The following is a 12,530-nucleotide window of genomic DNA, read 5'->3' as shown; positions in this document are numbered from 1 at the left end:
TGCCTGAAAACTGACATCAAAGTAAACCCTGGCTTTTGGAGAGTTTTCTGAGGTGAAGTGTGTAATGAATGTGCATACGCCTCTATGTACAGTTTGTATGAAGGATACATTTATTCTGAGCATGCATGAAATGTAGATATCTCTTAAAATGTTAATATCTCAAAACTGGTTGATGTGCGAATGGTTGGCATGTGGTTTATCATATGAGGTGTGTTCTTAACAGTTTGTACGTTGCTGGTATTTTTTATAACAAACATTTGTCATTTTGCATGCGTCAAAATAAAATATATATATGTATATATCAATCTTAAAAAGTTAATAGCTTGAAATTGGGCAAGTTGTTTTCAAAAACTTTTTTCTTCTTCAGTGCACAAAAGTAAAGCAGCCAAATTCTATATATTTGGGCCAGGGATATATTTTTCTTTCCTTTTAAGAAGAAATGAAACCTCCATGCTAAAAGCTGTTCAAAACACGATCAAAGTGAAAATAAAATTAAACTATGAAGCCGTGATGTACAATTCTGGAAATGTGCATGCACAGATGGCTGCCTCGCACTACTATTGTGTAATATTTTCACATTTTTTAATTCAAGAATTGAGAAGAACAAGTTACTTACCAACTGGTAACGTTCTTTCGACTGGATGTTCCTCCAATGTATTCCACATCTTTGACATGTAATGTCCACAGCTGTGCACTTCAGAAACTTTTTCAGTAGCAGGCGTCCTGCGTCGATGACGTCGGGTCGATATACCTCGAAGGCCTCTGTCGAGGATGACGTCACTGGATGTTATAAATAGGACGCACAGCGCCCGTAGTCTCAGTTTAAGTTTTTTCCCCCAGAATGTGTGGCACCAGTCCAATGCCTGCTTGACTGCACATAGCCTTGCGGAAATAAAAGCTGCAATCGCATGGGAAATTCCCCAGAGGGGCAGGCTGGGAGGGGGATGTGGAATACATTGGAGGAATATCCAGTTGAAAGAACGTTACCAGTGGTAAGTAACTTGTTCTTCGAATGGATTGTGTCCAACGTATTCCACATCTTTGAGAGACTCCCAAAGCAGTACCAGAAAATGGAGGAGGGAAAATAATTTACAGTACCCAATCAGATGGCGGAATAAAGAACCGCCTTAACAAAGGCCATATCCTGACCAGGGCTCGCATACAGGGACTAATGTTTAACAAAAGGTGTGGAGCGAAGCCCATGTAGCGGCAGCACAAATGTTCCTAATAGGAACTCCCCGCTGGAGGGCTGAAGTAGCCACGCCCCTAGTGGAATGAGCTTGCAACCCTTCCGGAGGGTCCTTAGCCGCCAATCGGTAACACTCCATAATGGTGAGGATAATCCACCTGGACAAGGTCTGACTGGCATCAGCCTGGCCCAATCGGTGTCCAGCATATCCCACAAAGAGTTGGTCTACTCTGAACCTGGACATCCTAGAAATGTAAAAGCTCAAAGCTCTCCTAGTATCCAATCTATCGAGTCACTCCTCTTCCTTACCAGGATGAGGAGGATAGAAAGAAGGGAGAACCACCTTCTGACTCAAATTAAATTCAGTTACTACCTTAGGTAGAAAGGAAGGACGCACCCGCAGTACTACCCTGTCCTTGTGGAACACAGTAAAGGGCGGTTTAGAGGAAAGTGCCTGCAATTCACTCACTCTGCGAGCGGAAGTAACCACAACCAAGAACACAGTCTTGAAAGACAACCACAAAGGACAAGAGTGCAAAGGTTCAAACGGAGCAACCATGAGAAATATCAAAACCAAATTCAAATCCCAAACCGGCACCTGGAAAGGGGACGGTGGGAACACAGTCAGTCCTTTAAGAAATTGAGAAATCAAAGGAATTTTGAAGTAAGAACATTCTTCAGACGAGCACTTAAAGATAGACAGCGCTGCCAGGTAACCCTTATTGGTACCTACTTGAAGGCCCCTGTGGGCCAAAGAGTGTAAGAAAGACAAAACCATAGGAATGCAGCACTGAAAAGGATCAACATTGTGTCCTCTGCATCAGTCACAGAATTTACGGCAACGGTACAGGGATTTTGTGGCTGGCCGCCTGGCCGAAAGCAACACCTCAGTCACGTCATCTGGGAGGTCCCAATCGTTATATCTCAACCTTTCACATACCAAGCGTGAAGGTTGAGAGTCCTGACCTCTGGATGGAGAACCTGACCACCCTCTCGCAAGAGCAGATCTTCTCAGTAGCGAACACGGCATGGAGGGCAGATGGACATTACTAGAAGGTCCGGGTACCACACTCTCCTGGCCCAATCCGGAGCAATGAGGATCATGTGGGAACCGAACCTCCGCAACACTTGAGGAATGACGGGGACTGGAGGAAACGTGTACAAGAGTGGGAATGACTAATCCACTACAAATGCGTCTCCTAAGTCTCCTCGGAGGAAATTCCCTTGAGCAGAATCTCTCGCACTTCCGGTTGGCACTGGTGGCGAAGAAATCCACTTGTGGGGTTCCCCAAAGGGCGAAGATCTCCTGAAGGACTTCCTAAGCCAACTCCCACTCGTGAGAGACTGTGCTCTGCCTGCTCAGAGAGTCAGCCGCTGCCACCACCACCATTAGCTTGGTGAAGACCCTCGGGACGGAGGTCAATCCGAATGGCAGGACCCGAAACTGAAAGTGCGAGTCACCAGCTGCAAACCTCAGGTACTTTCTGTGCTTGGGATGAATTGGCACATGAAACTAAGCATCCTGTAGGTCCAGAGATACCAACCAATCCTGAAGTTGAAGGGCCTGGAGAACTTGAGAAAGAGTAACCATCTTGAACTTCCTTCCTGAGAAGTTTGTTCAACCAACGCAAGTCCACTATGGGTCTCAATCCCCAGTCTTTTTTCAGAATCAAAAAATAAGGGGAATACCATCCCTTGTTCCTCTCCGCTACAGGCACCAGTTCTATAGTGCCTTTCTCCAGCAGGGTTAGAATTTCCTGCGCAAGGAGCAGATCCGGAAGCTTCAAAGAGTTTCCCCGGTGGATTGTCGTGAGGCCGCTGAGGGAAGGGAAGGCAGTAGCCGTGGGCTATGGTATGCAGAACCCACACATCTGAAGTAATAGCCCGCCATTCTTCGAGATTCTGCGACAGTCTGACCCCAACCGGCGAACCATGGGACATGGCCTCATGACTGGTTCGAAGCGGCTGCGGCAGTGCCTGAAGGCGAAGAGGCAGCTGCCTGAGCGGCTTATGCACCATGATTTCCCCGACCACCACGGGTACATTTTTGCTGGCCCCTTTGACTGGCGGCCCCTCTCTTTCTACCAAAGGAGGAGTAGTAACGAAAAGAACCTCCCCTCCATTGCTGTCCCCTAAGACGAAAAGGCGGAGGTTGACGCATAGCTGCGCTTAAAGATTTAGCCGCAGCTTTCGAGGTCGAGCCTTGTTGCCTGTTAGGCAGAAACCTGTGCAGTTCCCTTTGGGAACACTGCAAAAGATTTAGGACTACAGGTGTTAGCAGTAAACCCACTTGGTAGCAGTCTGTACCACCCAGATTTACCTGGTAGCTGTGGCTGAGCAGTCAGACTTCCCTCAAGAAGAGTTAGGCAGTATGCAAAGTATACACAATAGGCACTCAGATACAACAATACAAGCAAACACTGACCAGAGCTTTGGTATCAAAGTATATAATTATTTATTTAAAAACACACTGATTGAAACACTCCAGCACTCTTATGGTGAAACACTCTAAACACAATTACTATTATAATATATACAACCCTAGTTCCTTATCAGAGAAGTCTTCGTTAACACCACTTATTTCCATACAGAGGTGAGCGCTTAACTATAGATGGCACTCCACTAAGTTTAAGAAGAAGGGAGGGAAAGAGACAGAATATGGAAAGATACACCACTCTAAGGTTTAAGAACACTATTAGCAAGGCAGTAGAGCAAATGTCACTTGTGAGCCAAAGTCCATAGGCTGGGCCCACTCTTAGAGAGAGCAGAGCACAAATGCGCCCAAGATCACACAGTTACAATAGGCTTAGAAAGTCTTTCAGAGAGTTCGAAGAGAGTTTAGAGAGGCTCAGAAAAGTTTAGCCAGGGTGTCCCAGGCTAACCCAGGTTCGAAAGCCGGGGACTAAATCTACCCCGTACAGTCGGTGGCAAGGGAAGCCGGGCGGGACACGGTACCTTAAGTGGGAAGGATCCTCCAGCGGGGGCAGTTGTTCCTGGCAGCGGGAAAGAGAAGATCTCGACTTGGAGGAAAGATGAAGGTCGTTGCACTGCCAGGGAAGAAACCAGCCGCAGAGTTTTTCAGTTAAAGGTATTACCCTTTAATTCGCGGTCGTGGTAAAACGTGGTATCCCGGTTGCCGGGGTGCTTGGCACAGGCAAGGCGGCCACGAGATACGTCGGGAAGGCAAAAAGACGGTGAAACTGGTTATCCCCAGCAGTCAAAGGAAGAAGACTCTCCGGCGGGAGATCTCCTCTGTCGTTGGGAAAAGTGGTGAGATGGTCCAGCAGGGCTCCAACGGTGGTGTGGTCGTGGCAGGTCGGCTCAGCTTCTCCCTCGTCGGATTCTTAGGTCCTGTGGCGACTTCTGAAGTTCCAGTCCCCAAAGCCCTGCCTTTATGCAGAAAACCCCCATTCACTCAGCCTAGCTGTCACTCAAACATGCTAAGTGGTGAGCCGGCCGGCTCACCACTTGGGCCAATCAGGACGGAGTGCGACTTGAGTTGCCTAGGCAACTCAGTCCAGGGTGCCTAATCCCCCCTCCACCCCTCTTAAGTACCCCAGACAGAGTGGCACCACTTTGGAGGGCTTTTGTGGAGAAGCCCGCCAAAAAGTGGAACAAAGGGCTCGACTTGGGTTGGAGTCACAGAAGAGAATACAAACGCCATTTTAGAACCGAGTTTTGGCAAAAAATACCAACCAGATAATTAATATTAATTAAATAAACCGGCGGTATGTCCGAGGCTATCGTAATTAAATAAATAAAGATAGTAGCCTCGAACAATGGGAAAATCCCATAGAGAAATATTCGCGGTTGAATATAAAAAGTAGTATCCACTGCCACCAGCCAAAACTCGATCAGGGGGGACGGAGACGTGCCCCCTTGACTAACAGACCCCGGGGCAATCGAATTGCCCCCCCCCAGTACGTCCACAATATGATGGTTTGTACTGGTTCTGTTCAGAATTCAAGACTAGTAAAGTCAATGGTGACTTTACATGCCCTGGGAGACAGTAGTCAGTCCCAGGGTATGGAGTCTATACTGGGGGGTCACTATGGCACCCCTGTGTTACTGCACTGAGGGTGCTGTGTAACACACCACAAAACACATGAAGCCCTATGGAGTAAAAGACCCCATAGCCCATTAAACACATCTAGAGTCAAAGGAACACACTCAAATCATGTCCAAGAGTGAGGGTAAAAGAGTCTCACTCTTGGCAGGAGAAAAACAAACCCCAAAAATCCAGCAAAGCTGCTGGGGGACTCACTAGGTTAGGAAATTCAGCCTAAATAGAGTATTCTCCCTAACATTGCCAAACAAATGTGCGTCAAAGGGCATGTTGAGAAGACAGGCCTGAACATCCGGAGCAAAACCAGACTTCTGCAACCACGTAAAATTGCGTATAACAGGGCTTGCAGCCATGGAGCGGCTAACACTGTCAGCCGTATCCAAACCCGACTGAAGGGCATCCTTGCCATCTTGCACGAGAGCAAGGAACCCATCCCTTTCTTCCCCCTCGGGAATATGCTCAGCTGCTAACGAAACAGTTCCACAGAGTGTGTGAAAACCTTGCCAAGGCACAAGTGGAGTTGGCCGATTTCAAGGCCATGTTCCAAACAGAAAATACCTTCCAGGCCCAACCGTCGAATCGCTTGTCGTCCCTGTCCGGAGAGATGGTAGGGTACGCCACCTGCCTCGAGGTGGCCGTAGCCGCCTGAACCACCAAACTCTCGGGGGTGAGTAGATAAATAGCTGGGGTCGCTAACGGAAGGGCAGTATTTCTTAGTCAAAGATTTATTATCAGCCGGGTAGAGATTCCGGGGACTGCCAGGCAGCTGCCACCCTTTTCTGGAAGGTGAGATGAAACGGTAAAACTGGGTCAGAGGACAGACCTTGATCTAAAATGTCCGTTCGATCATCTTCCACAAAGTCTTCAGGAGGACTGGACCAGCCCAGATACTCCAAGACCCTAGCCATGAGCCTCCGGTATGAAGACTCTGCATGAGCCCCAGGCTCAGGCCTACCAAATTCCACTTACGGAGAAGTGTCCAACCCACTGGCATCATGGAGGGTCTGCCTCAACTCCTCCAACTGTCTCCAAAAAACATCAGAGCTTCCTCAAGTTCACCAGGGTCCTCAAATTCAGACCCTTCTTCCTTTTCATATGTGTCAGCCAGAGGGAGTTGAAACCCGGGCCTGGTGACAGAAGTGGGCCTAGAGTCCAAAACTGGCCTCACAGACTTCGCCATAGCCTTCCTAGGAGGATCCACCACATTGGGATACTCTAAAGGCAAATTTCGAGAAAAAAAACCTGAAGGCGCTGATGGCTTCGATGCCGAGAGCGTCGACAACCTCAACGTCGTGAGCGCTGAAGGCTTCGGCGTCGACACAGGTGTCGACGCCGGTCTCGAGCCCTCAGTAGGTTGCTGCGGTCTCGCTGGGGACGAGGACCGAGACCTAGAAGCACGTCTCTTGCGACTGTTCGAATCCTTGTCCGTACTGGACCTCGAAGGCTCCCGATGCGAGTTGCGTTGTGGACCCGAGCCCGAAGGCTTGCGAGCCACGGTACGAGACCGATCCTGGCCAGCTTCGGTAGAAGGCGCGACCGGACCCGTGCCCTGCGATTGAAATATCGCTAACATTTGCTCTTTAAATGCAGCCCATTCCTCCGGAGTCAAGGACTTCGTCGGGCATGCAACCTTCCTCGAGGCACCATCCGAGGAAGACGGGGAAAGCGACTGGTGACAGCGCTTCCTAGAGTGCCGGGACGAGGAAGAAGAATGGCGGGAACCACTGTGGGACCGAGATCCCCGGGACTCCTTCCGACGAAGAGAGTCGCCCCTCGAGTTGTCGGTGGAAACCCCCTTGGATGATTTGGATTTCCGGGACTTAACAGGCTTAGAGCCCCTACCTACCTGGAGCTTCCCGGCTCCTGCAAGGCCTTGGTAGTCAGCAACTGGCATTTTGAGCAGTCGCCGGTGTCGTGCAACTCGCCCAGGCACCACAAACAAATGTGATGGGGGTCGGTGATCGACATTTTCAACTTGCAGTCCCGGCAGGTCTTGAAGCAAGACCACGGAGTCAGAGGGGTCGAAGAAAAACACATCTCAACGATGATAACACACGAGGCGCGCCGAGTTACAAGAAGCAACACGTTTGTGGAAAAAACTGAACTGAGGCTGCGGGCGCTGTGAGTCCTACTTATAACATCCGGTCACGTCGCCTTCGAGGGACATCGATCCGACGTCATCGACGCAGGACGCCCTCTGCTGAAAAAGTTTCCCCAAGTGCACAGCTGTGGACATTACATGTCAAAGATGTGGAATACGTTGGAGGACACAATCCGCTCGAAATTAATTTTATGAGATAGAGGTGTTGATTATTTTCTGATTTATTTTTGGTGTGTTATCCCAGGAGTAGCCTGGGAGGAAGTATAGAAACTCCGCGAATGTGGCGTGTAAGGAAATGAATATGTACGAGTTAGAAGATACATGTGTATTCAGATAAATGATTAGTGGTGCTCAGTATTAAAATGTTTTATATTTTTAGATAACATTTTTAATATAAATAGAAAATATGTAAAACAAAGATGTGCAATAGCAGTGCAATAAAGCAGGACGACAAAGCCGTTGTACTTGCTCCCCTAGGCACCACATGGCCACAAACAGCTTCTACAGAATGTAAAGCTCGAAAGATATTTGGGCATTTTTAAATGACGGTGGGTTTTGGACCATGCTCTTCTGGGCCAGCCTTCTTTGATGTTCTTGCGCTTTATGAGGGTGGCTATAGAGGTGTGCGAGGCAGGACTCCTCCGATGATGGGCTCCTCTGGGAGTTAATCAGCATAATTCAACCATAGATTGCCTGCTCGACCTGGCTGCCTTGCCCCATTGATAGAGGGCAGGATACAAAGCTTATGTCTAAAAGAAAATGTAGAGTCTGCCTATCAGATTATATTACCAGGTATCCTTTGGGGGTTATGGCAACCTTTTCACAAACAGAGGGTTGTGCTCCTAGGTTTCATTTATTTGGGTGTTTTTGCGGCCTACCACCTTATGACTCGTTAAAAGTGCTTGACCATTAGACAATGCAAAACAACAATGAAACATCACAATCTAACCTGACAAACACTACCTAACCAGCTAGTACAGTAAAAACTGGCATGTATGGAATTGCTTATACCTTGTTCTCACTGGTATGTTTTTCAATTGTAACATTTGGAAAAATTATTAAATAAAGGTGAAAAATAAAAATAAATTGGCATGTCTAAAAAAGAAGGTTTAAATCCAAAGCAGAGAATTCAAGTTAATATGAATTTACATTTGGTAACATAACACATTGATCCTAACAGGCACAAACTGTACGACATATTCCAGTAGCTTAAAATCATAACATAAAATAACAGTGTAGTATATCAAATCTAAGGGAATATAGCATTTCAAAGAAGGACATAACATTGCACAGCCACCAAAGTATCATAGCTAAAAAAAAAATGTGAACCCCCAAACAGCACCACATGGTAGCATGTCCCAAATAAGTTATTAGTGTGTGTGCTACAGAGACACGTGTAGAAAGAAACCCATATACACAGACAGTGAAATCAAAAAAGGAGCTGAATGCTATATCCCTTCTCTTAGAATAGGGAATGCTAAAGGTAATTCAGATAGGCTCTTGTACCATTTTGTGTTACACCTTTGTGGCGGTGTTAGTAATACTTTTATGTTCTTCAAGAAATTATTCCCGGAGTCGGAGAATTATAAAAGAAGCCGCCCAATCATACTGTTAATTTACCTGCAACACGTTGAGTTATCCAATATGCAGAGGGGGGAAAAGGCATGTTTTGTGATGGTTGATATATGCACAGATCCACTAAGGTAGACCACTTTCAGAATTGTAGAAATAAGACATTCTAACATGTTTGCAATCAGATGTCATTTTTATGCATAATGATCCTTCTTGTGTTTTATTTAGAAACCCAGACCCTGTAGTCATTACGCCAGACTAATCCCATTGCTAGAGGATGATTGTTTAGCTACATTTCTATCTCATGTTTTCTTTTGATCCTTTGTCATAACACACAATTAAAAAGGTAGGGAACATGCCAATGACTTATAGTGACAGACTAGGTCTTCTTAAATGCAGTGTTTCAAAATATTGGTCGAAAGTCAAAATCGGGCACAGAAATCCCTACAATTGTATTCAAGGGTCTCGTCACAGCCATTTTCATATGCAAGACTTTGCCTAGAGCCCCTATCATGCAGGTAAAGTCAATGGAACATGACGGTCCCTACACAGATTTACAAATTACAGATCAGGATTCTCATGAGCAGAAATTAAAATTGTGTGCGTTTATAAAGCAGCAAGTAATTCTAAAATAAAAAGTGGTCCATGCCACACATTTTGCAAAACCCTGTCTCATTCCTACATCAAGGTAAAGTTGCACACTGGGAAGAACATGCAAATGGAAAGTAAATGGCTTTCTGTATTTCTTAAACAATTAGGTAAAGGAGTCCTCTTGCTTGCACTCACGCTGTCTGGAAACCGGATATCCAAATTCAGGTCTGATTTTTTAAAGCCAAACCTGGTGCTTGAGGAGCCATAGATACTCAGTGATGAATCTGTAAAAGAGAAGGAATTAAATATGAGATCACAAATGTGGATTTGGAATCACTTTAAAATAATATTGCAGTGAAATTGAACAGTTATGAAAAGATGGATCATCTGCAGAACCAATAACATCCATCCATATCATCCTGAAAAGCACACCAAGGGCTTTTGAAGAAACGTTTAAAAGTTACTCACAGTAGTGACTCCTAGACCCTAGACCATAGTCTCCTTTCCTCCATACAGTATGAACGTCCCCCCCCCCCCCCCCCGATAGGGGACGGGACTGGAGCCTATTTAATCACAAGAATGCTATCCCCTTTCTTGAATGCACAGTTATAAAGATGGATTTCTAGAATCTGGCTTGGTGGACAGATTTTAGGAGGCCACCGTAGTAATGATGAACAGGAAGCGCCGAGAGGTTAGCCAAAACCCAATCAAGATACGTGGGTGAGCAGTCAAGGCTTAGTCTCAGGAGAGTGCGAGCGTGGTAAGGGGCCTTCAATGAGTCAACACAGTACAGAACACAATTCAATTTAGACAGTTCTAATTTGGGCCTCATGAACACAAAAATGAATCTAGCATTTAGCAATTACACACAACACTCTATACTACAAATGAATACAGTCAATGTACATTCACTTAAACAACAGCTAACGTAATGAAGCAAAGCAGGTAAATGAAATGCAGTAAATGATGGAAATGAATCACAAGATCAATGTCTTAACTTGAAAAGCCCAACACTAAGGTGAATGGGGTACTGTGCCCAAAAGTCACAGCTTTTCTCACCAGTAGGAGTTCTCTCTATAAAGGATGCAATAGGCTTGTGGAGGCGATTAGTTGCTTAAAATTTCCACTACAATTTACCAGCAAAAAAGTACATGTTCTACTTTCTTCCAGGCCAAAGGCTAATCCAGGGGCAGGATACCAGACCCAGGTCCGACGATCTCTTTGCTAAAACAAAATCCTACTGTGCCAGCAATGTACGTACTCCCAAAAGTGCAAGAAAAGGTGAACCCTCTAGGGAGACCAATAATGTCATTGTCTGAATTTGTTGATACATTCTTAAAACCGATTGTTGAGACAACATTCAGTTTTGTTCAAAATAGCGGAAATACCTTAGGACAGCACAAATGGTGTAATGGTGACAATGTATGTGGAGGCATTATGTACGAATATTCCTCCGGAAGACCCTTTAAATTCATTGCAACAAGCCCTAGATACTCTAATAAGGCCACACAGAGTTCCTACCAAGTTTTTAATGCATCTGGTACGGTTGGTCCTCCTGTATTTAAAAATCCAGAGTGACCGTTAATCTGCAAAATAGCAGTTGCTAGGTTCGTTTTTTGGTGTTTCTACCTATCAAAGGCACTGAGAGGCAGCACTTCCATCATGGCCGCCCCCGATATCGAGGCACCGAATTGCCTGCTGTGCTGGGAAAGGCCTCGTCTTATTGAGCCCCTCGTCCTGCAAAGGAACAATCAGGCAAGCCGGCAGGTGAATGCTGGCCCGCCTCCCAAGGCAGACAGCTGGGCAGCCACCTTATTGTTCGAAAACAAACAATGCTGCCGTCTCCTGTGAACTTCTGGCACCTTTATGAACTTGGAACACAGCACCCCATGCACTGCTTCCTACGCCAATGTGAGTGATAGCTTAAGTGTCATGTTGCCTCCTCCAGCTGTCTCCTGATCCGTAACTGTACTATTCCTATTCTGCCTTCTCCCTTCTCCCTTGTCCTCCTCTTTCATTACTACACTCTGTGCTCTTCAATTGGTAATTTGTTTGCACAGTGCGGTTCTGCTTTTCCTCTCGCATCCCTGTGTGAACTGCATTGTATTCCAGTTTATTGTCAAATCAAATCTAGGTGGGAATGCTTTACATCTTGGTTACTTGTGCACTGCATTTTATTCAATTTTATTGTTGTGCAAATCGAATCTAGGTGGGTATGCTTTACACCTTGGTTTCTGGTTGTGCACTGCATTTTATTCCATTTTATTATAAAATCGAATCTAGGTGGGTATGCTTTACATCTTGGTTTCTTGTGCACTGCATTTTATTACATTTTATTGGTGTGCACTGCACTTTATTCCATTTTATTGTAAAATCGAATCTAGGTGGGTGTGCTTTACATCTTGGTTTCTTGTGCACTGCATTTTATTACATTTTATTGGTGTGCACTGCACTTTATTCCATTTTATTATAAAATCGAATCTAGGTGGGTATGCTTTACACCTTGGTTTCTGGTTGTGCACTGCATTTTATTCCATTTTATTATAAAATCGAATCTAGGTGGGTATGCTTTACATCTTGGTTTCTTGTGCACTGCATTTTATTACATTTTATTGGTGTGCACTGCACTTTATTCCATTTTATTGTAAAATCGAATCTAGGTGGGTGTGCTTTACATATCGCATCCCTGTGTGCACTGAATTGTAAATCGAATCCTGCACCCTCACTTATTGCTCTGCATTGGTTTTTGTGCCCTCCTTAACCACTAGCCCGCCTGTGAGTAAGGGCCTGGACTGTGCAGTGCAGCCCCCCCTATTTCTTTTCCCTTCTCTCATCTACCATCTTCCACTGAGATTGCTCTCTCCAATCTTCTCTAACTGCTACACTATCACCTATCATCCCTCTCACAAAATATGAATGAAAAAAGCGCACAAAAAAAATAAAATAAAAACAAAGACATCCTGGCTGCAAATCCCAGCCTTCCCATCGCAGACACCTATGTTAGTGCATCC

General features: G+C 45.6%; 1 protein-coding gene across 3 annotated transcripts in view; it reads right to left on the bottom strand.

The window, feature by feature from the left end:
• The window catches only part of TUT7 (terminal uridylyl transferase 7), a 2,420,963-nt gene that overhangs the window by 1,816,692 nt on the left and 591,741 nt on the right, over positions 1 to 12,530 (bottom strand). For all 3 annotated transcript variants that reach the window (XM_069625717.1, XM_069625718.1, XM_069625719.1), the window contains one exon: positions 9,715 to 9,803. In XM_069625717.1, the coding sequence (XP_069481818.1) occupies positions 9,715 to 9,803 (89 nt within the window). The remainder of the gene's footprint in view (positions 1 to 9,714; positions 9,804 to 12,530) is intronic.

This window comes from Ambystoma mexicanum, chromosome 6p, assembly GCF_040938575.1.
Source record: "Ambystoma mexicanum isolate Mex_15411 chromosome 6p, UKY_AmexF1_1, whole genome shotgun sequence".
Classification (NCBI taxonomy): domain Eukaryota; kingdom Metazoa; phylum Chordata; class Amphibia; order Caudata; family Ambystomatidae; genus Ambystoma; species Ambystoma mexicanum.
The sequence above is the reverse complement of the archived record's forward strand: the minus strand, read 5'-3'. Positions and strand labels throughout refer to the sequence as shown.